Genomic DNA, 24,181 nt, shown 5'->3' with positions numbered 1-24,181 from the left:
ATAATAAAACAAAAATTTTTTGTGAAGATGTTCTGTACCACAAAGCCTTAAAATAAAAAGACTCCTCCTTGTCAGAGGAGCTTGGGATAGCAAGGTCACATTTAAGCACTGCTGCAGACCTACATAACCAATCAGGTTTGAGAAAAATGGTTTTGCCATCACAAGAGTTTAGGGTAAAAAAAAAAAAAATACATCCAATGTAAAATTTATAATGTGTTATTATAGGAGCTGTCAAACCAAGTCTCTTATTACGTATAATAACAGTCCAGGAAAATGAGCTTGCACCAGTAAGATTTAGAAGATGCTTTCCTTGATGAATTTTGGGCTTTTCAAAGGTATAAAGACATTTAGGGAACAAAGGTGAATATTAACTCTATGCTATTGCTATAAATATTGAACATCATCAAAAGAAAGGCCAATATATGCGTTTAATTTAAAATAGGTAGTTAATATATATTAATATGTAATTAAAATGATCTGTAATGTTATGTCCAGGGACAACTCAGTGGCTTGATTTGATCTGAATTACATAAGGATACCAGGACATAGTGTTTTTTCTGAAGTCAAATACAGTTCAGTCACTGGGGATTCAGAGTTTTAGAAAAGCTGGGCAAAATGGCAAATGAATTCTCAGCTATTAAAGACAATCCAATCTCATGAAAATATGAATTGAGATATTCACTGAAGGGGTTATGTTATAATTCTTTTTTGAAATCTGACTTTCCATAATAAAGATTTTACTTCTAAATAAATGGGGCGATTATACTTTTCATTGACAAGAACAAGTTTTGTTATTTTTGTTCTTTTATGGCTCCGCGAGAGAAGACATTTATAGTGGTGTTGTTTGCTTATTTTGATGTTGGCATTTAAAAATTAAGAATGTTTGAATTTGATGACAGAAGCTGGTTCCTGTTTGATATAATTATGCACATAAGTTTATCCAGTAGTTTCATAGGCTGCTGTTCCTCCAAGGCATAAGAGGTGCCATGTCCTTCCTCTAGCATCAAATAACACTGCATTTCTTAGCACTTCCACTGCTGATTTTAGTACCACAAAGATTAAAATTTCTCCAGAGTATTTTACTTAAAACTCTAAATATCTCTTAAGTCTGTATGTATCCAAGATGTACAAGGGTATACCTGCTCCAAGTACCCAGCTGTCTTTGTCTGATTTTGTAGAAACTGCATAGGAATTATGATACTGTATGTATTGTGTGTATGTTGAGATGAATTTGCAAAGGGTGAGATACTCTGGGAACAGTGTATTCATGAAAGTGAACTGGGAATTGTGATGCTGGAGTTTTGATTTTGGCCTTAGCCATATAGGTTATTGGGAGTTGCCACTAACCCTCACTTTTGATTATCTTCTCTATTTCCCTTCGTTCCATCTGCCTCAAGGGTAGTTAGTGGTCATGAAATAATCCATGTTTCAAAAATCCAGCCAAGCTATTGAATGGATGAACTCTTAATAGTAGCGGCTTGGATTGAAAAAACAACAAGTGTTTTTTTTTTTTTTTTTCCTTTATAAACTCTAAAGAGGTGCTCAGCTAGATAAAATCTATTGAAACAAGTTCCTTGTGATTTCTCTCACTTTACTCCAATCATATCTACTTATTTTATAAATTCTTTTTCCCTCTAAACAATTACAATATTTTGTGAACATTTTTATAATTTGGCTTTCTAGAAATTTTAAATGTCTCTTTGTTCTTAGTTTTTCTCTATATATTCCCCTTCTGTGACAAAACAAGGCTTCTTAATGGGGATCTGTGAACCCATGAAATTGCATATAAAAATGTGTGGGCGCGCGCGCGCGCGCGCGTGTGTGTGTGTGTGTGTGTGCAAATGTACCTTTTTATTTTCCTCTGAAAAGAACCCATATCCTCCAAAAGTCTGTGACATTTCTACTTTTCTTTTCCTCCAATTACCAAGATCCTCTCATTGCCCTGGATTTTAAGCTGTTGAGAGCAGAAAAGTCTTCTGATTGTTTACTTTAGATATGGTGGAAAGAATCAGCTTTTGGCATTGCCATACCTGAGTTTAAACCTTCCACAATTAACCAACTATTTAATTTTCTGTTTAGTAAGTTGGGGATAATAAGTTTCTTTTAAGAAGTAAATGTATGTATGTAATAATGTAAAAATAATGTATGTAAATGCCTGGTACCACTGAGTGATGATCAGTGACTAAGTGATCAATACATGAGGTACTTGTATGGTTCCACATTACACCTTATAATGATTTATTAAAGACTTAAGAGTAATAAAAACAATAATAGTTCTCAGAGCAATTAGATTGTCTTCTTAGCACAACTGTTGAGCTGAAATTCTTTGAATTACTGACCTTGAGACACGAGATAAAGTAGTGTCTTAGGAATCCATTATTGGTGACCAAATGGTGTCTAAGAATCCACAACCTTGACTTCTCTCTGGAACCATTCATATAGGCTTTAAATGTGAAAAACTCTTCTAGCATGAGAAGAAGGGGTGTATTTAACCTCCTACAGATTAAATGGTCAATAATGTTTTATTCTACAAACATTTCCTGAATGGCCTCTTCATGCAAAGCCCCAGCTTAGGTGTCTGCTCATCCTGCATAAGATTTTATGATAAGAAATTTTCTGAGTCAGAACTCAGAATTGGGTTCCAATTCTGACTTCTATGACTTACTAGTTTTAAAATTTGGCCAAGTGAATTAATCTTTTTAAGCCTAAGTTTCTTCACTTATAAAATGGAGGATAATGATATTTCCTTCATTGGTTTGTTGAGAATTTAATGAAATAATTTAGCACATAGTGCAAATAAATAAATATGTAACTGTTATCTATGATTATGATTAGTACTTGCTAAACAGCTGCTTTAATATTGATCAGTAATATATTTCTTAAAGGTTTTTGAGAGATATTTCACATCACTGTGCTTATTCATTAAAAAACAAAGCAAAACAAACAAACAAAAAACCTCTCGAGGAACAACTAAACATGTACATAATTAGAACGTAGAAAAATGAAACTGAATTATAAATATCAGATTTATCCAGTTTAAGTCCAACTTTTGGTTTACAAATACGAAAGCTACTCTGTGATGTCAGTGAGTTGTGGCTGGTGGGTGGTTATTTATTTGGACCGCCCTCAGAGGTGGTGTTTACTTCTTGGAGCTCTGAGTAATCACTCTCATATATGTACTCAAGATCAGCTTAAGAATGATTTGGAGTCTAAGAAAACTCTCTTGTCTGCATCTTATCTCTTTACCCTGTGAAGAAAATATAACCTAATGGTGAAGAACACAGGTCCTGAAGTTTGAAATATTGAGAAATGTGTAAACACTGTGTTTAGAATAATACCTGACTCTTCATATGAGTCAGATATTTTTCTACTTCTTATAATTTATATAAGTTGCTTATAATATCATCTTATCATGAAAATAATATATTTATTGATCATTTATTATATGTATTGGGTGCTGCTCTAAGCAGTTTTCATAGATTAACACTCATGTATTCCTCACAACAATGCTATTATTATTCATATTTTAGTATAAGAAAGCCAAGACACAGAAAGATTGTTCAGGGTTACACAGCCAGTAAGTGGCTGAAGCCAGATGCTCTGGTTCCAGAGCCCCTGTTCCATCCTCTACTCCATGCTGCCTTGGCCTGATTGAAGCAATGAGGTTAACGCACAGCTTCCCTAGCTTTTTCTTTCATAACAATGGCTGCTATGTCCCTTTCTGAGTATCTTGATTTTAATTATGGAGAAAAAAATCAAAGGGAGTCAAAATACCTATCTTCTAGTTCTTGATTGAACACTCATAGACCCTGGGACTTTGAGAATGCCATTATACTTTACCGTGTTTCCATATTGTTATTAAGATCTATTTGTTTTCCAAATTATTGGCTCTCATCAGTAGACTAAAATATTAATAGTCTGGACTTTCCAAATTATTGGCTCTCATCAGTAGACTAAAATATTAATAGTCTGGACTTTCAGGCTAAGATAACCTTAAGTTTTGATGCACTTTAGTTTTGATGAAATGCATGGTTGAGAGAAGTGGTTTTAGGAAAAGAGCTATTTAATCACACTTCTGGGAACTCCAAGATCTGTCCTTGGATCAAGTCATACCATCAGTAGATCATACATTGAGATTTAACTTCTTTAAAGAATCACTAAATTATACTTACTAAAGCTCCCAAATGAGAGATAGACGTAGGAAATTGGCTCTTATGAAGGGCTCAATAAGTGCCAGACACAGTGGGAATGAGTGGTGGTATAGTGGTGAACACTACAGACAGAGCCTGCCCCTTCACAGAGAGATTTATCCAATAGTAGATCTAGATACTGCAATGTCAGATGTAATATTGTGTAGTAAGGAATAAGATTAGAGAAGTTCAGAGTACATAGGAGGGATTTTACGGAAAGTATCCCAGAGGAAGTGAGATATAAGCTGTAACCTGATGTCTGAGTTGAAGGTAATCAGAAGAGCACAGAAAAGTGTTTAAGACAGAGCACGGTATTGATAAAGCCTGAAGGAAGAATGAGCAAGGTGAATTTGAACAACTCAGAGAAGTCTAAAAGGGCTGGAAAAGAACTCCAGGGCTGAGAGTGGTGAGAGATAAGTCTTAAAGAGATAAGCAAGGGTAGTCAAATAGAATCTCAAGCCTAGTGAAGAATTTTTCCATAAAATAATGTAAAAAACTGCACTACATCACTTAATATGCATTATATAAAACATTATAGAGGAAATTTCTTCTACAATTTTATTTCAGGAAAAACCTTGCTGTCCTTGGCATGTATTAATTTATTTTTCTGGAGTCACGTTGCTAGTAAGGAATCCAGACCAGAGCCTTTTGATTCTACATTTCGTTTAAAAGAATATTGATCACTTTTCTTACAACCATTGTTATAATTTATTTTCTCCTTTGCCATAATAAGAAGCATGTAACATTCTGTGTTTCCCTTCCACTCTGATTACTAGGAACTCAGAGCTAAATCTGATGCTTAACAGTGGATTCACATTATATGAGTCCTAAGCTAGTATAATTTAAAGGGCTTTCTTTAAGAAAAAGAACACAAAACAGGCAAGAAAGTAAATATTTGTTTAGATAACAAAAGATGTCACAACAAATTTCAGATTTAAAAAGGGTGAAAAATGGTACAAAAATCACAAAATCTGGAAAACAAATATTTTTACTAATTGCCTGACCTTTATCATAACATCTGTACACTTCAAGCCCTGTTTCTCCTTCACTACCCACATGTTTCCAGTGCCAGCTGCCAAAGACATATTCATATCACAGTATAACTCTGGTCCTGCATCTTCGGATCACCTATAGAATGAGTAGGCATTGAGAGTTAGGCATGGGAAATAGCAATATTCCTGGAAGTCATCTCTACATGAGGATGGCTAGCAATATTTTAACTATATACAGAAGTTGACTGCAGATCACATAAATATATCACACTAAATTCAAACTAAATGTCTCCCCATTTCAACTTCCTCAAAACACCTATGGCTATTTCAATGTCATTTGAATTTAGAAGAATTAGCAGGATGAAGGGACCATGGGAATGGAAAGAGACAGCAGAAACTCGTGGCTGTATGAATACGTTGCCTGGGCCCCTCTGAGGCTGTGGAAGGGCCCGTGTTCCATTAGCTTCGTGATGACTCTACCTCTATATTGAGCCTGTCTGTGAACTTCTTTTCTGCTGTGCCTTCCTTCTAATTTTATTAACTCTGTTAGTATTTCTTGCTGCAAATTGTCTACAGATACTTTTTAATAAAGATAGATATAAATAGTTTAATCAATAAAATAAAATAGTAACATTAAACCATGTCAATTATCTTTCCCTTGTAGTAATAGCACCTTAAAATGTGTAACAGTAATACCTTCATTTACTATGTGCTGGGCACTGTGCTAAGTGCTTTACATGATTTACTTTATGCAATATTCACAAAAACCCTATGGGGTAGGTACTATGATTCCCCCTCCCCCAACATTTTCCTGTTAAAAAAATGGAATTTTAGTGAAGTTGAATAACTTGCTCAAAGCTAAGAGGTAGAATGGGGATTCGAAACCAGGTCTGCCTACAGTTAACTATTTCATTCTTCATAATGGAGGCATGTACAGTATGTATGTTTTCATCAGTATTTTCAGGACACCAAGACCAAGGTTCTATAAAGCAGCGGTCCCCAACATTTTTGGCGCCAGGGATTGGTGCTACCATGAGAATCTAATGTCTGATGATCTGAGGTGGAGCTGAGGCGATGATGCTAGCACTGGGGAGTGGCTGCAAGTATAGATGAAGCTTCACTAGCTCGCCCCTCTGCTCACCTCCTGCTGTGCAGCCCTGTTCCTAACAAGCCATGGATCAGTACCAGTTCGTGGCCTGGAAGTTGGGGACCCCTGCTATAAAGGACTTCTTTGTAAAAATGAAGTGAAATGTCAACTTAAATGGGTTTGTGAAACTTGAGTTCCAAATACTAACATGAATAATAATTTTTTAAAGTTCGATTGCATGAAAGTTAAAAATAAGTCCTGCTTCTCTTGAAACTAAGAGGCTCTCTCTTGGCATTGGTAGTGTAGGGCAAGATGAATCAACTTTAAATAAGCAGTTAGAGCAGACTAGATAATTGAGTAAGTTGAAGCTTGTTGAGCCTATCACATCATTTCTTACCAGACATCATCTAATCACTTCTTTCAGAAATGCTAGCATCTACACTGACACATCTACATTGAAATGATGCACATATTTCAAGCTCTTCTTCCTGAATGGGCCCAGGTACATGGGATGCAGCCCTCTGTTTATGGGCTTTTATATTATGTGGGTTCCCTTTCCCTTCCTCTACCACCCAAATTCCCCATCCATTCACAGGGAACAGAATATATAAGCTCACCCTTGGGATGTTAGATGAAGGTGTCCTTGGATTCCAAGATGCTGCCATCCATTTATACAGTTGTGTATTTCAGATATGTTGTCTTTTCCTTACAACTCTGAACAGTAAATATTTAACACTTGTGGAAACTGAGGTTCAGGGCGATTAAGGTACAAATGGGCTGAAGCTACACAAGTGGAGTGTGGATTTGTACCAGGGCTGTCTGCCTCCACTTTCACTTGCCACAATACCTTCCTCACAGGGCTAGGAAAACACCAGCACGAAGGGCACCACTGGACCAGACCACCAGAGTTAGTAAGTCAGAGTGTCGCCTGTAGCAAATTCTCTCTGTTTCTAGGCCTGGGCCCATCTTGGTTCTTCTGCTTTCCTCTGAAAACCAGATCATCTGGGCCCACCAGATGATCATATGGCAGTTCAGTACTTGCCATATCTATAAGAAATGTAGTTAGATTTTTAACCAAGCACAATTTAAAGTTTAAAAAATAAGTAATTGGGAAAGATTGGTTTTTTAAACAAATGGATAATTTTATTTCTTTTTTTTTTAAAGGTTGTTGTCATAAGAGATAGTGTATATTTTCATTTTTTTAAGAATTAGAGTTTAAATGAGTGGAAGTTTCTACCATGAAGAAAGAAAAAGCTTTTCCAAATCATACACTTTCAGAGTCAGCAGAGACCTTAGGATCATTTAAAGGTATGTGTCTCTGTTCTTCTAGCTTCACTGACCTAAAACCTTTGACCCTTTTCTCCTCCCATTCCTGAACAAATCCCTTTAGCTCCACCTTCAAAATAGATCGTGAACTGAAGCATTGTGCACCACCTCCATCCACCATGGTCCAATCTTACTACCTTAGTGGTCTCTCTACTTCTTGCTCCTCTACAATTTATTCTCAAATCAGCAGCCAGAGAGATATGTTAAAGAAACAGGTCAGATCGTGACCCTCTTCCAGTGGCTCCTCATCTCAGTTTGCATTAAAGACGGTCCTTATCAGGCTACAAGGCCCTGTGTGACCTGATCCCACCTCTTGATGTCCATCTCCTCATACTTTCCATCGTCCTCTTCCCCATCCACACTGGCCTTGTTACTTTAGCTTGATCATACCAGGTCTGCTTCTTGGAACACTTGTTCCTAGAGTCTTAAAGTTTCGCTCTCTTGCCTTCTTTAGGTCTTTATTCAAATGCTACCTTCTCAGTGAGGCTTTACTGAATCAAAATTGTGATCCCATTATCCTCCCAAATCCCCTTCCTGGCTTTATTTTTCTCTCTTGCACTCATCAATTAACATGTATCTTCCTAACTTAAATTTTTTTGTCTGTCTTCAGGGCACTTTCTCTGTTTTGTCCATTGGATCCCTAGTACCTAGAAAGTATTAGGCACATTCGTGGAATTCAATAAAATACTGTAATTTAACCCCTTTATTGTTCAGATAAGGGATCTGAGATCTAGAGAGAGTAAGTGATTTTCTAGGGTTCCACAGGTGGTTAGAGGCAGTGTGAGAGGCTCTGGCTTTCAATTTAGTGTCCGTTCCACCACACGGTGTTTTGTTTTGATCAATTCTTAGCAACCGATATCACATTTGAATTTTTTATGTGTGTTTGACAAGTTGTTCTCTGAGGACTTTTCAGTTTTGAAATCATCACTCTTCAAGGAGCCTTGCTTGACTACTCACGGTCCCTTCTTTCTTCCTTCATCTTGCTTTAGTTTTCTGCACAGGGTTACCTGCCATTGTATCAGAGATTTCACGTTCTGTTACTGATGTTTCCCAATGCTAGAATAGTGCTTAGTGCATGGTGTACATGTCAATCTTTGTTGAATAAATGTATTTCTAGGAGATTGGGTTAGATAACAACACTCAGAACCAGCATAAAATATTTCACAAATATGTGTGCTTTGTGCTAACCTTTCTGAAACTGCAAAAGAAGAAACAAAGCTATGTTTAAGAATCTGGTATTATAGGGAAAACGACATTTCATAAGATTGGCTTAAAAGTAGCTTACTTGGCATATTTGGGCTTTGGGTGGGTATGAAAGAACAAAGACAGAGAGACAGTCTGTATCAAGGTTTCACTCTCTCTCTCCCTCTCTCTCCTCTTTTTTCCCAAGGTTGCTACCTGCAGAAATGCTGTCGCTTCTGTCATCTGGGACTCAGTCATCCTTGCTTCATGGAGGTAGCGTAGCCCCTGACAGTCATATTGAAATGATGTCCAAAGTATGCTAGACACATAACTCCAGGGTTGACCTTTTCCATGTCAATTTTTCCAAACATATCTTTAAATAACACCCAGACATTTCTAGTTTGTGAATAAATTAGAATGTAAATCCCCATCCACTCTGGAAAACCCACAGTCATTTCCTTCCCTGTGCTTGCAATGGCTTATTTAAAAGTCATTATCAAAGTGGTTGTTAGGTGGGTGTCTTGGTAGAAAGCTGCTGAACCCTGGGGAAAGATAGACGTGCAGGGAGAGAGCTGAAGGCATCAGCAAAAGGTATTATGACAAACAGCTTCATAATGATAATTTCTCAAAGCTGGGGTTTTGTTTTTAATGTCTGGCTTCTGTGGATTGTGGTTGTTGTTACTTCTACTTTTCTCCCTGGTCTCTAATGTTTATGGAAGAAAGAAATTGTCTAAACATCTGGTTTGGTCTCCTGCTTTAGAAAATGCAGCACAGTCTGTCTGTTGATGTCATTTGACTGGTAGCACATGTTGTCTATGCTAGTCAATCTGATAGTGCTGAGCAGTTTTGGATGGAAGGGGGTACACTTAGAAACTCAAAGCTTTTATGTGTTTGAGATTCGTTTTCCCTAAGAGAGTAATTTCAAGGTCTGAAAAAGACTGTGAGTCTGGGTCAATTTGAAGATTTGCTTCAACTTGTACAACGCCATATACTGGTAGGTATTTAAATGATTAAACTAGGCTGTCTGAGTAATCACTGAAATTTTAGGCAGAATTTTATGCATTCTCTCCATTTAAAGAAAGATGATTCATAGCTTTCATTAAATTTGCAAATGAATGCTTGACTGCTGTGGAGGGTTTGTGTGGGAGAGTCCTGGACAGGAAATCTTAAAAGCTTGGGTTTTTCACCTTCTAATATCAGCAGAACCTGAAAAAAGACAGTACTCTTCTGGGCATTAGACCCCTCACCCATAAAATGAGAAGATTTAATTAAATCAATGTTTACCCCAATTTTTTTTCATATGGATAATCATTTATGTACTACCTATGTGATTGTTGCCATTTCTTACTATAACTTGTACTAGTTATTTAATATTTTTTCAAACACTTAAAAAATAAAATTTATTTAGAAAGGAATCTCATTTTTTGCATCTGTAAGTGGAAAACCAGTATCACCTGATGTAAATAAAAATAAGATTGTTAGGTGGGTCTCTTGGTAGAAAATAAGATTATTCAAGTACTACATAAAAATTGTCTTTACATGCATGGTAGGTGTGCCACACCTGAAATATACTGGTATGATGCATATGTTTACCACTCCAGATTCACTCCTCATCCTTCTCCATCCAGAAGGGCCCAGAAAGCACTTTCTTCACTAAGGCATTATGAGGAGCTCTGTGGTTTTATCCTCTGGAGGACAGATATGATGATGGGAAATGTTGTTCTGGAATCACAATGGGAAAAATAAGATTCTGAAATCATAGAGGCCAGATGGTGGTGTTTATCACTCAGAGGCAAAGGGGATGTGATTACCACAATAAGCCACCGGTTGGTAATAACAGTGCTTTGACCAGTAGGGATGTATGGTGACCACTCATAGATCATGCATCTCTAGAAAAAAATAGATAAACACCCTGTTAAGGTACTGCTTGACATAAAAAGACAAAAAAGAGAAAATTCTGGGTTTACTGAATCTAACTCAAGTCACCATAGTGAGATTCACAGCCTCTCATCTAAGCTCCCAGACCTAGAGCCCCTCATCTGAGGGGAGACCAGGTCCTTATGAAGAAAGACTGAATTTGACCACATGTGTAGACCACGGAAGTCTTCCTAAGCCTTCTTCAGGGGCACCGAAGGTAAGGTGGGGTAGGGGGAGGGAAATGCCCAGATTTTCCAGAGGTTATTAGATAGTGGTTCTGAACTGAAAAGCCTTCATAGTTTAATAATTAAAGTTTATAGAATTCAGGTGAGAAATGGAATCTGGTTGCACATCTATCTAATGGTGGATTCAGTGCATCTATTTTGTGGTTATTTCCCTAGTCCTGGAATGTATAGTGAAATTAGATATACCTAATAACAGGGAGAACCCCATATCGATCCCTATGCCAATGGACTTAAAGGTATTATGGTAGGAAGAACCAAATGGAAGAAAGCTCCTAGAACTGTACTTTTTCTTCCATTACCCTCCTATGACCCCCAACGAGATGACAAGTCCTACAGGGAGAATTACAGAGCATAGTGTCTACCTTTGAAGACTTGAGAGATACAAGGAAGATGTCCTAGTACATCCCCATTTAACTTGCCTGTTAAGCTGATGCAAAAGCTAGATAGGTCATCAGAGTGGATTATTGTAAACTCAATACGGGAGTGACACCAATTGTAGGTGTAGTTCTAGATGTGGTAAGTTTATTGGAACAAATTAGCATAGCCCATGGTACCAAGTATGTAGTTATTGATTTGGTAGATGCTTTATTTCTATTCCAATCAGTAAGAAAAATCAGAAGCAGTTCATTTTTAAAAGGAAGGGCCAGGACTGTGTCACTTCTGCCATCTGTGACAATATAGTACTGAGGATCCTTAATCATCTTCGTATCTCACAGGACACCATGTCAGTTCATTACACTGAAGACACAATGCAATAGGTTTTGATTATCATGAAATGGCAAGCCAGAAGGTGGAAGACAATAGTGCAAAAGTTCATGGGGCTGCTAACATTTCTAGAGGTCTAGTAGTCTGAAGCATGTAAGGGTTGTTAAAGGGAAAGGCAGGTTGCTGCAGCTTGCACCATCCTACACGTAGAGAGAACCACAATGTTTTTTGGACTTCTTTGTGTTTTGAAGGCAGCATATACTACATACATTATAACTTGAAAGCCTGCCAGTTTTGAGTGGGACTTAGGGCAAGAAAGGTGTTTGTGCTATAGCATATGCTTTCCTGTCACTTGGGCATTATGACTCAGGAACCCAAATATATTGGAAGTATCTATGGCTGTATGGGATCTCTGGCAAGCTCTGACAAGGGAATAACAGCACAGAACTTTGTTTCTTTGTAAAAAGTAGTTTTTGTCTTGTTACTGGGCCCTGATAGAGACAATGTGCCTGAGTATGGAATGCCAAGAGATTCTGCTATTTGAGTTGCCCATCTGGAACTAGGTGATAGATGATCCACTGAACCATGAAGTTGAATATAAACAGCAGCCTTCCGCTGTAAGTGAAAATGATATACATGTGACCAGGCTTTAGCAGGTCTTGAAGGCTCAAGTAAATTGCACAAGCAAGTGGTGCAGACTTTCATGTACTTCCTCTTTATAACTTTGATGCCCTTCTCTCAGTCTACACTTCCACCCCTGACCTACGGATGTTGCTGTCTCACTTTAAGAACTGGATCTCTGAAGGCAGGGCATCTCCTAGGGCCTGGTACACCTGGGGTATGGTCCGTGGCTCTACATGGGGCACGAACGCAGGACCTTCTGCATGTAAAGCAGACTTGCTAACCACTACACCATGGAGCCACCCCCTGGTTAGGGTCTTTGAAAGAATAAAATTGGAAGATTAGTAATAAGGAAGTCCAGAAGGCAGGCTATTTGCGTAGGACCTCTTAGAATAAATGTGACATGTTTCTTACATAAATGCTGAATAGAAGGAAGCCCTGGTAGAGGAAATTTTCAATAATTAAGGTGCCCCTCTCACCTCTGTGGGAGATGTTTAACCTCTTTCCATGGCCACCTTAGTGTTTGCTCCATGACCAGTGTTTGAAGTGTACAGTGGCCAAAACAGAGGTTTTCAAAGGCTCAACCACATGGTATCCTCCTTTGTCAAAGTTGATCTAACTATTAACATTGTTAAGTATCCCACCTGCCAATAGCAGGGGCTACCTTTGAGGCATTGATATGACAACATTCTTCAGGGAAACCAGCATATGTGATCTCACAAATGCATAGTCTGAATTACCATGAGGACCAGAAGAACAGTGTGTGGAGTGTGAATGGAAAAACACAAATTCATCAGATAATGACAATAATTCTATTATTCCAGTGTTACTACTGCTATTTTGCTATGTTCTCTTTATGAAAAAGATCAGTGCGGGTGGGGCGGTGGGGAAGGAAACTACTGATTCAGCAGTTTTATCTGTATACTTTATCTCAGTTCTCATACCAACCATGTGAAGTGAGTTGGGTGTAACTCCATTATAGAAATGAAAACATAGGAGCAGAGAGATTATCTACTTCCAATGACTCATAGATGCTTAGATGCGATGCCAGGATTTGAATCCAGATCTGTCTGTATGTCTTTTGCCATATTGGTTTTTAGGAGACTATCTGGATTGCTAAGGCAGGCCTCAGTGAGCATCTGCCGGCTATAGTGGAGGTCACTGTCTTACCAGAGTGACCTTTACCAGAGCCACTATGGGACACAAACTGAATTTTAGTGTCCTGCATATCTCCTTTGTCTCTAGCCACAGAAGGAGGGCTTGAAGAGAGTCAGAGAATAGGTGGTGCCTGCATGCTTCCTGCTAAGGTGTCGAAAGCATCCCAGGCTGTGAGGGGTCTCAAGGCTCTTTTCCTGGGCTGCATCCTCAGAATCTCCATAAAAGATGAAGGGGAATCGAAGTTCTGCGGAATCTAAGACCTTGGATGGGCAACTTGGAAGAACGTGGAGAAAATGCAACAGGAGGCTACTTTTCAGGGGCGACTAGACCTGGTCTTGAAACCTCTTAATCTAGCCTTGACAGATCATATCTAGCTTCGGTTGTATTTCACAGGAATGAGCTAATTCTCACATGGTGCCCACATGACTCTTCATGTGTTTCTTTCTCTTGGAGGCCTCATTCTACAGATGCTTTCTATACTGTTCTGAGAAAACAGAACAGTCTGATCCCTCCCAGCCCCTCCAATGCCCCTTAGGCTGGGTTAAGTACCTCTTCTCTGTGGCTCCAGGGGCACCCTGTGCTTGGCCTTGGGAGTATCTATTTTGCAGTGCTGCTGTGAGATAATACATTTAAAGTGCTTGAGCTTGGCCTGGAGTGGCTGTTTTTGTTATTACTGTGATTGTCTACTTGTCAATCATCCCCATTGTAAGCTCGGAGGGACTATGTTCCTTATGCCTTGTACAGTGCCCAGGACATGGATAGATGCTCAATAAACTTTCCACGAAAGAATAAATGAATTGAATAAGATGGATTAAACAGCAGCAGAGGTAAGGGATGGGTACACTTTTCTTCACCATTTAAATATATGTAAAAAATAAGCGTATAATTCCTGATACTTTCAATGAGAAAAATTCTTTATTTAAAATAAGCTAGATGTTTTTACTAGATTAAATAAAATACTCTATATGTGAGAATTTTAGATCCAATATACCAAACCCAGTAATACCAGTCAGGGATTGTCCATCAATTTCCCATTTAATAACATTTGAATAAAATAGCTTGTAATTCTGAGAATATGTGCCTTTGCTTAGGAGAAAAATTTCCAAAGCAGTGTCCCATTTCCTGGATATAACAGTGTCATGCTTCGTAAGAGAAATTCTATAATGCTTAAGACAGCTAAGAGACAGTGATTTTCACATGCAGAGACTAATAGCATTTCTAAATCACAAAGAAGGTTGACACATTTTATTTCAATAAGAGAAAGAAAGCAAGAAGGGAACCTACACTATTTCTTGTATTTATTAATATATGCTTAGTACTTTTAATGCCTTTGCTGCAGAAGGGTAATAAATGTTTTAGCAAAAAGATATGCTGTGGGACAAAGCTGGGGAACTCGTGCATACAGAAAGTAGCTGGTATCTCAAAGCTCTCAGGGTTCTTGGAAGTGCCACACGTCGTGGGGCTGCTGGGCTTTGTTTCCTGGCATCGAGGTTTGCTGAGTATCTGGGGTCACTGTGGTATCCATGGTGGTTTCTCCCAGGGGTGTGGTTGTATCAGCACCGTAGTTCTCATAAGCATCAGCTAATTCAGGGGTCATCAGTGGGTCAGCGGTTGCTGGGGTGACCTTAGGGAGTCCCACTCTCTGCCCTGCAGGGCCCCTTGCCAGGCCAGAAACACTGCCTTTAGGGAGAGCAAGAAGCCCTCTAAGGGCACTAGGCACTCCCTCTGGAGGGAGAGCTGGGTTTTCCGGATTGGCCGGGTGGGCCTCTGGCGTTGGGAAGCCTTGTGCATCTCCTTCTCCCTTCTCTGGGCCTTTGGTTCCAGCGACTGGGGTGTCAAATTCCAGAGTAAAGTCCCCACCCATGCCTGGATGGTGGGGCATCCCTCCGAGGCTGGGACTCATGCCTCCAAATCCTGGGAACATGGCTTCGTAGGCCATGGGGCCTCCTCTGCCTCCCTGGAAGAAAACCATTGATCAGAGACACCATTGGCTCATACTGTTACTATGCCACGTAATCAAACCTGGTGAGATTCACCGAGAAAACAAAAAACTGACAGGAAACAGGGAGTTGGCTGAGCAGCTTTGTGTAAACACATTTCTCACCAAACTGGCTTTGAAATATAAGGGAGAGGATTCTGCACTTTCGTGGGTGGGGGAAGCCCACTGCTGTGAAAGGGAGATGAAGACCTTTGCCATACCTAACGACAAGGGTAGGAAGAAAAGAAGTGGAGAAGCAGAGCAGAACTGAGTCTATAGGCAAAAGATAATTTGAATTTAATTTTAAGAAAACAATAAGCAGCTGTAATGGGCAATACCGTCATAAAACAAAACCAATCCTTTCCTGAGCATTGAGGGATGTTTTGCAGACCTTCTCAATAACGTTTCTCAATATTCTCCAAATGAATAAAGCCCCATGTAAAGTTTTTTTTCTTTTCATTTCCTTTTTTTTTTTTTTTTTTAGAATATGTATAAGAAAAAGAAGCTTGATTTTTCTGAGAACTGAAATGTTATTTTCCTGTGGACAGTTAGAATTCTAGAATTGATCATGTTTCTTTTTTTTCATTTGCTGCCCCAAATTTCGAAACCAAAATCTCTGATTATTCACAGCAATGGTGCAGGGCTTTGTAACTAGCATATCTGTATTCTCATTTCCTCAGAGTCACTTTAAATTCTAACTTAAATTTTTTTGGTTATGTTTATTGTGTGTTTTTCATAAATTACAGCAAAAGCTTTTGAGAATGAAGCAGAACATAAAAAAATATTACAACATGATGATTAACCCTTACTTGAATTTTTGACCAGTTGTGTTGTTGTAATACAGATACAATACTTTACCTACTCCTGGCTCTCCACTCTCAGCTTTTTACATTATCCCTTCCAGGAATGGCATTTTGAACCCCTGGGCTGGGCTAACTGTCCTTGTGCTTCCCTCTCTTATTGCTCTGTTACCCTTATCACATGATTTTGACGTTCTCTGCCAAAGTATCTATATTTTCCATTGATTAGATTATAAAATTCTTGAGAACAGGAGCCTTTTCTTGCCTCTGTCATATCTTTTTATGTGTCTAGTTCACAGAAGGCACTCAATATTGAGATGCAAATTTTCTTTCAGTGATAGCATATGTATATGTTTGTTAATTTGATAGGATTTATAGTTGATAATGATTTGTTGATTCAGTATGATTTTGTTTTGTTTTGCTTTGTGTTCTAATACATGTAACATGAAGAAGTTTCTGAGAGAAATAGTCAAATTGTGTGTCAATTGATCTCACATTTTAAAGTTGTAAAATGCATGATAATGATAAAATAAGAATATTCTTGAATTAACTTGTTAATGCCCTTTGAATTTTATAATAATCAAATTTTAAACTTGGTTAACTTTCTTTTTTTAAAAAAATCTCTCAGTTTTGAGGTCTAAGTGATTTTTGATGCAGTTGAATTTGTTTTGGTTTGAAGTGTTTGCTGTTCAATGATAATGACTTTTCAAGAGAGGTTTCTTCTCCCCTCATATTCATGAAAGGGGCAAAACCCTATGGGCAAGAATGGTCATGACTCAGAAATGGCTATGTGGGAAATGTGATGAAGTCTTTGCACGCTGCTTTGGAATCAAATTTTTGGTTTTGGAGTGAAACAGTCTTGAGTCTCATGCTGTATATTCATGGCCACATGTCTCTTACAGCCAGTCATCTGTGATTGTTATCCCTTGTCCACAATTTTAAGAAAAGTTTGAAGATATTACTCACCGCCATTTCTTCTGAACTCATGATGCCAAGTCTGGCAGGAGTGTTCTGTTCAAAAAGAAACACTGCATCATATTACGAACCAGCTGACTACTATTGTAGTTGCTCAAGAGAAAGTTAAAAGTCATTTAGTTTCTCCTTAAAACTTAATATTAATGCAGTTTCCAGAGGCAGAATAAAGTGGAGAGATGAACCATTATTAAATAAATGCAGCCAGTCTGGATAATTCAGGTAGAAAATTTACCTTTTTTTTTAATGCCATGGGTGTGTGCGTGTGTGTGTGTAAGTCTGCCCAGAATTATCCAAATAGGAAGTCTACCTCTTTAACGTTTCAGTTACTAACTCAGGCATTCAGAGAATATGGAAGTTATTGTGTGAGGCCTGGATTTTATAGTTTTAGTGCTCAAGATAACATTTAATTAAAAATGATACTTTTTATGGGATATAGACTTACCAATTGATTTGCTCCATAGGACATGTAAAACATTCCTGGATAAAGCTAAATATAAATACAATAATCACCACAAAATGCATTTTCTAAGAGAAAAATTTTTAAGTAAATTACAAACAGAGAAGTAGTATTAAAAAAAAAAACTTACTGGAGATGGTTTATTTTGTGGCATTGGTCCCTGAGCTATCAAACGGGCTATTGGGAATATCTTTAAATAGAAGAAAGAGAATAAGTCATTCTTATTTGCTAAAACACAGATAAACCTCCATTACAGCCATTTCTAAGAGCTATATGAAATATATTTTCAGATGTATTAGTATGACAAAGAAGTATTTAATATTTAAGAAAAAGAAACTCATTATATTTCATATTCATAATAAATAGGCAATTTAAATTTTTATTCTTTCTTGAAGTATAGAGATATTTTTCTTGAGAAAGTCTCATTGAGATCTGTACTTACTGATGAACCTTGTGGACCAGCAAAATCCATTCCTGGTAGCTGCATCATAGGTAAATACTAAAATTACTAAAGTATCAAATAGACAAAGTGAACCAAACATACACTCATTTATGAACATGATAAAACAATCCCAAATGAGTTTCCTGATTTTTACTGTCATTAGTCTTGGGGGCGGGCGGTACAAACTAAAAGGTTACAATTGCCTTTTATTGACATGATTCAAGAGTACGGGCAGGGAGATGATGAGTCATGTCTATCGTGGATTCACTATTTCTTGCAGAGTAGAAAATAATGAGTTTTGGAATTGGAGCATACCAGGTTGGTTTGAATCCTGACTCTGCCATTTAATTTTGTATAATACTGGGAAAATTTTATAACCTCTCAAAGTCTGTCTTCTCCTTCTTAAAAAGGATAATAATATCTGTCTTTATAGGATTGTAGTCAGGATGGAATGTTAACTGCTTGTAGCATTCTACTTTCATGGTATCTTCCTTTTCTGTCCATCACTCTTTTCTGTACATTATTACAAGATACTTTTGCATGGTTGTCTTCTCTGCTACCAGATAGAGAAATAATAATTCAAAATACTACTTACAATGCTGAGGAATCAATCACTCTTCTCAGTCTTTTTCAACACAGAAAAAGATTTCTCTGGCCTTCCCTATTTCCTCTGAAAGCTTTTATCTTTTGCAACTAAGAAATCAAGTTTTATAGGCACAGGGTCTTTTAGAGTACATGTCCTGTGTCTCAGATGGCAAAGGACAGGAATGGGTACTTATGTTCTACTCCCAGATATGTCAATGCTCAAAAAATATTTATATTTTTGTGCATTATATCTGAAAGCTCTCTGAATAGTTAAATGTGCTCTGCAAATCAGGTTTCTTTCATTAAGTTAGTAGGCGATTCTGATCTGACTTCAGAGAAAGAAATTACCTCGGCCTTTGATGGCTTATCTGATGGTGCCACCTGCTGTTCAATCATTGGCCCCTCTGCTTGCTGCAAGGGCGGCTGTCCCTGGTAAACTGGAGGCTGAGGTCCTCCTTTCTGGGCTGTGGCCTGCATGGCTGTTACAACAGTGGGCTGGAAGAAAGGTTTCTGTCCTGGCTGTTGAGGCTGCAGGGATGGCTGCGATGGGAGAGGTGGGGGATGCACAGGCAAAGAATATTCATACTGCAGAGAAATATGAAAGCGGTGTCAGAAAACAATGTCTCACTGAACTACGGTGTCTAGAATATCTAAAGTAAAAGAGCTTTCTACCTGGAAGAGTCTGCTCAAGAAGATAGGAAGCTATGTGAACTTTTTGGTAGTATGAGTTGTTTCCTCCTCTGGGTTCTCATAGTTGCCACCACGTATCTCTATTTACCACTTTCTGACTGAATTACAATTTTTTTTTATAATAAATCTTTGTCCCCAGTCAACTGAGAGGGAATACATCTTATTTATCTGTATAGTCCCAGGACTTGACATACTCTGGCACATAATAGATACTTAATATGTTTTCTTGAATTAATGAAAGGAGAAAGGGTAATTAAGTAAAATATCAATCAAGTTCCTGCAACGTGCAGTCCATTTTGGGAACAATCAAGTGGAGAAAGAGTCACCATTAACATAATGTACTGTCTCACTAAAAGTGGCTTTGGTGGGCAATACTGTATGTTATAGAAGCCTGTTTGGAATGAAAAATTCCTGTTAAAACAATCATGTTTTGTTGTTCTTCTTTGAAATTATCTGTGGTGAATTGCTCCTTGTTATTTTTAAATTGATTGCAAGCTCCTCAGAGTGGCTTGGAAGTCTCATACCACCTCCAGATTCCTAGGGCTTTCATCACTTAATCCTACTTATTACTTATACCTCACATTTTAGCATCTTGTCACACCTTATCTTGTCTTATTTCCCCATCAAATCTGAAATTTCATGAGCCTTGGAGCCATTCTTAAATGTTTTCACTTTCACTCCCAATCTACAATAGGTTTAGGTATTTACTAGGCACCTAATAAATAATGTTTAACTGATTGATGTATTTATTGATTGCTGTAGGATTCATGATGTTTTAACCAGGACTTTGACATCATTTTAAAAATGCCTTTGAACAATGGCTTCAGAAATCTTGGTCATAAGGAGATTTGCCTAAGATCTAATCTGTTTCCAGTTTGAGAATAGTTTAGCTATTGTTATTGCCAATTTCTTTAATGTACGTCTTATATTTTGGAGGCTAGATCTTCCTATTTGAAATAAATATTCAAATGGGTTGAAAATTTGAACCATTTTATTTTAAATTTTCCATAGTACTAACAAACACAGTGGTAATAAGTTTTTGATTTACTTGGTATTTAGATAACTTTTTGTTCATTATTCTTACCTGTCTGCGGAATGCAAATCACAACTTAGAGAAGGTAAGTAGGAGAAGATTTTAAGGCTCGACATTCCAAACATATTAGTGCACTAACTTACCTGTTGAGTTTCGTGTTCCCTCGGTCTCATCCATGGGAAAGAGGAATGTGGTGGGAGGAGACTGTGCATCCACAAAGAATTAAACGATTTCCCAAAGCCGAATTTTGAATACTAAAGATGGGGGCGGGGCGTGGGGTGGGGAGAGAGAGACACACATGCTTATATTTCAATATTGGCTTGAACTTGGTTTTGATTCTCTGAAAAATCTATAGACGGTATAGAGATAGCGAAAGTAAGAGTGATATTGGTTAATTAATATGAATAGGTAAACATTCTCTTCCAAAAGACTTACATTTCATTTTGAGCCTGACTGCAATATTCCCATAATTCTGTTTGAGATTTAGCCTTTTAAGCACTTATATTTTGGGCTGTATAATAAAATTGATAATGCATAAAGATTATTTTTAACTAAAGAAAATTTAATATTGTTTTTATTTTCCCTTGCTATCTCTTCTGAGGATCTTATTTTGTTACTCATTTGTTCTTCCAATATTTACTCATTTGTTCTTCCAATATTTAGGATATCATATGTTCACAAACATATTTTATGAATGACAATGGTGCTACTAATATCACTACCACCATCACCATTAATATTTGCAGTAAGAAATATTTGAAAATAAGGTTACCTGAGAAAGCATGTTTAATCCGTGCAAGGTGCCCAACTGTCTCATTGTCTATAAAGAAAAAATAAAAGTGGGTTGGTGGTTACCACATATGTTCCTTTTTGTACAACAAAAACTGATCTTCTCAACATATGGCATTATTAGCACAAAGTTGGGGGTGGGTCAATTTGAATAAAATAGAAATAGACATAAATCACCACTGAAAAGTGGAAATGTTAAATGTGATTCTGCCATTGGTGTTATTATTGCTATTAAAATAATAATGTTGCTTTTTATCAATAATTAAAAGAGAGAAAGCATTATGTAATTGAGATCACATCGAAATATGGGAAAATAGCTCATTCGACTGAAATATAAATGTAATCATGAGAACATGGCTTTATTGATTTTTTTCTCCCCTTTTATCTTACTTTGCCTTTTAAAATTCAAACTGAAGAGGAAATTGAAAAAGCAGGCAAACAAAACAAAATAAGACAACCTCCACCTCCTTTCCAAACAAAAACGTTCTCAAAATAAAAAATTCAAAAGATTTGGAGAAAATGTTATCCAGACAGATTGTCAAAAATACCACCAATTCACCAGAAAGTCAATTTCAATGTAATGGGATGAGGTTTAGAATGCTTTGAATTAAACTTAAGCTAGAAAATGAGAAAAAATAACCCAGTGAAATTAGCTTCCATGTGAAATAAGCACCAATCAATATAGGTATTGATTGCCTTCAGATTGTCAACACATGAATAATTTTTGCAAGGCCTTGTGAAAAATATGTTGTTTCATAAATATTTTTCTATTCATAATTGTCAATACTTTCTATTAATATGGTCAAACATTTCTATTTTGCTGGGAGTTTTTTAAACAGAGTATATATTAGTTATGAGAAGTACAATGAGACTAGCATTGATTATGCAGCAGGTACCACAGTACAATGTTAATGCTATTTATAAGAGTTCTTATAAATAAACTAAATTTCGTAAGGTAAATTTTCTTCATAGGAACTTTATCATATAAGATACTATAAGGAGAAAGAACTAAGTATAAACTATTTGTGACTTCAGAACAATGTGTTTTAATTAATGTAGTAATTATATTAATGTGGTAATGTTAATGTATATATAATTATGTATTAAATATTAGTATTGTTTCAATTCACATACAAATGACATTCTAAAGACTAAAACATGGTAGTTTAAAATTACAGTAAAATTATAAGATGAGGCTCTAATTAATGTCATAAGTTTCTCTAGAACTGCACAGGAGGATAGCAACTGACTTCTGACTAGGAAAACTGAGAAGTGGCTCATCATGTTTCTCCTTTATCAGAAATATCCAAATGTAAAAATTAAATGTAAATGCTCTGAAAATACATACCTCCAGGCTCAAACTAGCCATGCCTGGTGTCCCAGATTGCTGAGGAAACACCTAAGTGGAAACAAGAATAAGTCTGAGTTCTTGTTGGTGAGAAGTTCCTTACCCACTAGAAATAGAAAGTATAGCTGAGAGGCTACAATTTGATTTGAACTTTTGGGCAGAATGAAGAATTTAAATTATTTGAGGGGAATTAACATACTATTTAATAACTTTGCTCCCACACAAATCATCTACCCTTTGTCTACATCTTAATACTATTTTGTTTTAATGCCTTCCTTCCTTCTTATATCACAAATATTTATGGAGTCTCCACTAAATGTATTTGGATTTCTTGAGCATACGTTGTCATTCTCCACCTCCTGCTTTTTTGTATAGGTAAAATTCCACCCTCTGAGTCATGGCATGAATTTCTCCAAATAATTCAGTTTTGAAAATGAATAGAGAGAAATGAGTTATAAATATAAGTAAGTATTCCCAATAGAGGAAAAAGTTAGCTGTGTAGACAGAAGTGGGGTGTGTGTGTGTGTGTGTGTGTGTGTGTGTGTGTGTGTGTTGAGCAGATTGCAGATTGTTCAAAATTTGGCCAGTACACAAAAAGATGTTTTGGACAGATTCAACAGGACAAGTTACTTAGCTGTTTTATAACCATAGTAATTTGGCTAATATTTTTCTTTTAAAATGAAGAAAATGTACTTTACTTTTTTGGGAGAAATTTCATCTTTCCATTTCAATTTCACAATGGTAGCAAGTAGTTGATAATAAAATTGTGCCAAGATATTGTGGAGACCACATAAGTCTCTTTTAATGAATGGAATAAGGCATAGACAGTGACTTTGAAATATTTTAAATATCTTTTGGAATAGAACATTGCTTTTGGATGGTAAGACTGATGTCTGGGAAACTACAACTTTTGGCTCGGTAGGAACTATATCACTGGATTAATTCAAATGAATACATGCCCAGACTCAACCCACGTCCTCTGATGTTGTTTGGTGTATGACAATGTCTCTTCTAGGATGTACTCTAGAAGATTCTGACTTACCGGCACTGCATAACTCATTTCCAGGAGGCACAAAATCAATATCAGGTCCTTCATTTTTATAAAGTGAGATCTGAAACAGAATTATATTGGAGAATTAAATCAGATGAATTCTTATTTCAGAATGGTTAAAAGACAATATTTCAAATGAGCCAAGTCTCTGTTCTTCACAACCAGGTTCAAAACAAAAACAAAAACAAAAACAAAAACAAAACTAAATGTTGCTGAACAACTGATTTGTATTCACTAGTTTTAGGAAATAATTGACAAACAATTAAAAAATATCCAAGTTTTTTTTTTTTTTTTTTTTTACCCAGCTATGACCTACATGAACCTTTAGGAACCATCTCCATGCATATTCTTTAACTAATGTGTTTCATTTCTTAAAATTATGAATTTGAAAATCCTTTTCACTACATGAACTTTTGGTCTATTCAGTATCATTCACATAAGTTTATACTTTGTTTCCTTACAGAATAAATTTTGAAATGCATTTGAAATGTAATACAACAATCATTTCATAACAAACCTTTATTTGCAGATATAGGGTATATCATTCCATGTTTAGGTTACCCAGATGACCTTGACCAAACTTACATTTTAAAAATAAGAATGAACTTAA

At 36.9% G+C, this 24,181-nt stretch overlaps 1 protein-coding gene across 1 annotated transcript; it reads right to left on the bottom strand.

The window, feature by feature from the left end:
- Window positions 1-14,852: 14,852 nt before the first annotated feature.
- On the bottom strand, window positions 14,853-23,616 carry AMBN (ameloblastin). Its single transcript, XM_011360501.1, has 10 exons — window positions 23,563-23,616; window positions 22,521-22,571; window positions 21,156-21,203; window positions 20,527-20,637; window positions 19,009-19,245; window positions 18,076-18,114; window positions 17,764-17,823; window positions 17,619-17,663; window positions 17,168-17,212; window positions 14,853-15,380 (listed from the first exon to the last, which is right to left on the bottom strand). The coding sequence occupies exons 1-10, from the start codon at window positions 23,614-23,616 to the stop codon at window positions 14,853-14,855; spliced, it is 1,218 nt and encodes a 405-aa protein (XP_011358803.1).
- Between the last annotated feature and the right edge of the window lie 565 nt (window positions 23,617-24,181).

The sequence above is a fragment of the Pteropus vampyrus genome, unplaced genomic scaffold (assembly GCF_000151845.1).
Source record: "Pteropus vampyrus isolate Shadow unplaced genomic scaffold, Pvam_2.0 Scaffold56, whole genome shotgun sequence".
In the NCBI taxonomy this organism is placed as follows: domain Eukaryota; kingdom Metazoa; phylum Chordata; class Mammalia; order Chiroptera; family Pteropodidae; genus Pteropus; species Pteropus vampyrus.
Note: the sequence above shows the minus strand (reverse complement) of the source record. Positions and strands in the feature narration are given on the sequence as shown.

Excerpts from the sequence above, each read along its gene's own strand:
- AMBN (XM_011360501.1), bottom strand. The coding sequence starts at position 23,616 with ATGAAGGACCTGATATTGATTTTGTGCCTCCTGGAAATGAGTTATGCA. Across the intron at positions 21,204-22,520 it reads TGGCTAGTTTGAGCCTGGAG|ACAATGAGACAGTTGGGCAC; the intron begins GTATGTATTTTC and ends TTTTCTTTATAG. Across the intron at positions 18,115-19,008 it reads ATAAGCCATCAAAGGCCGAG|CTACCAGGAATGGATTTTGC; the intron begins GTAATTTCTTTC and ends CCTATGATGCAG.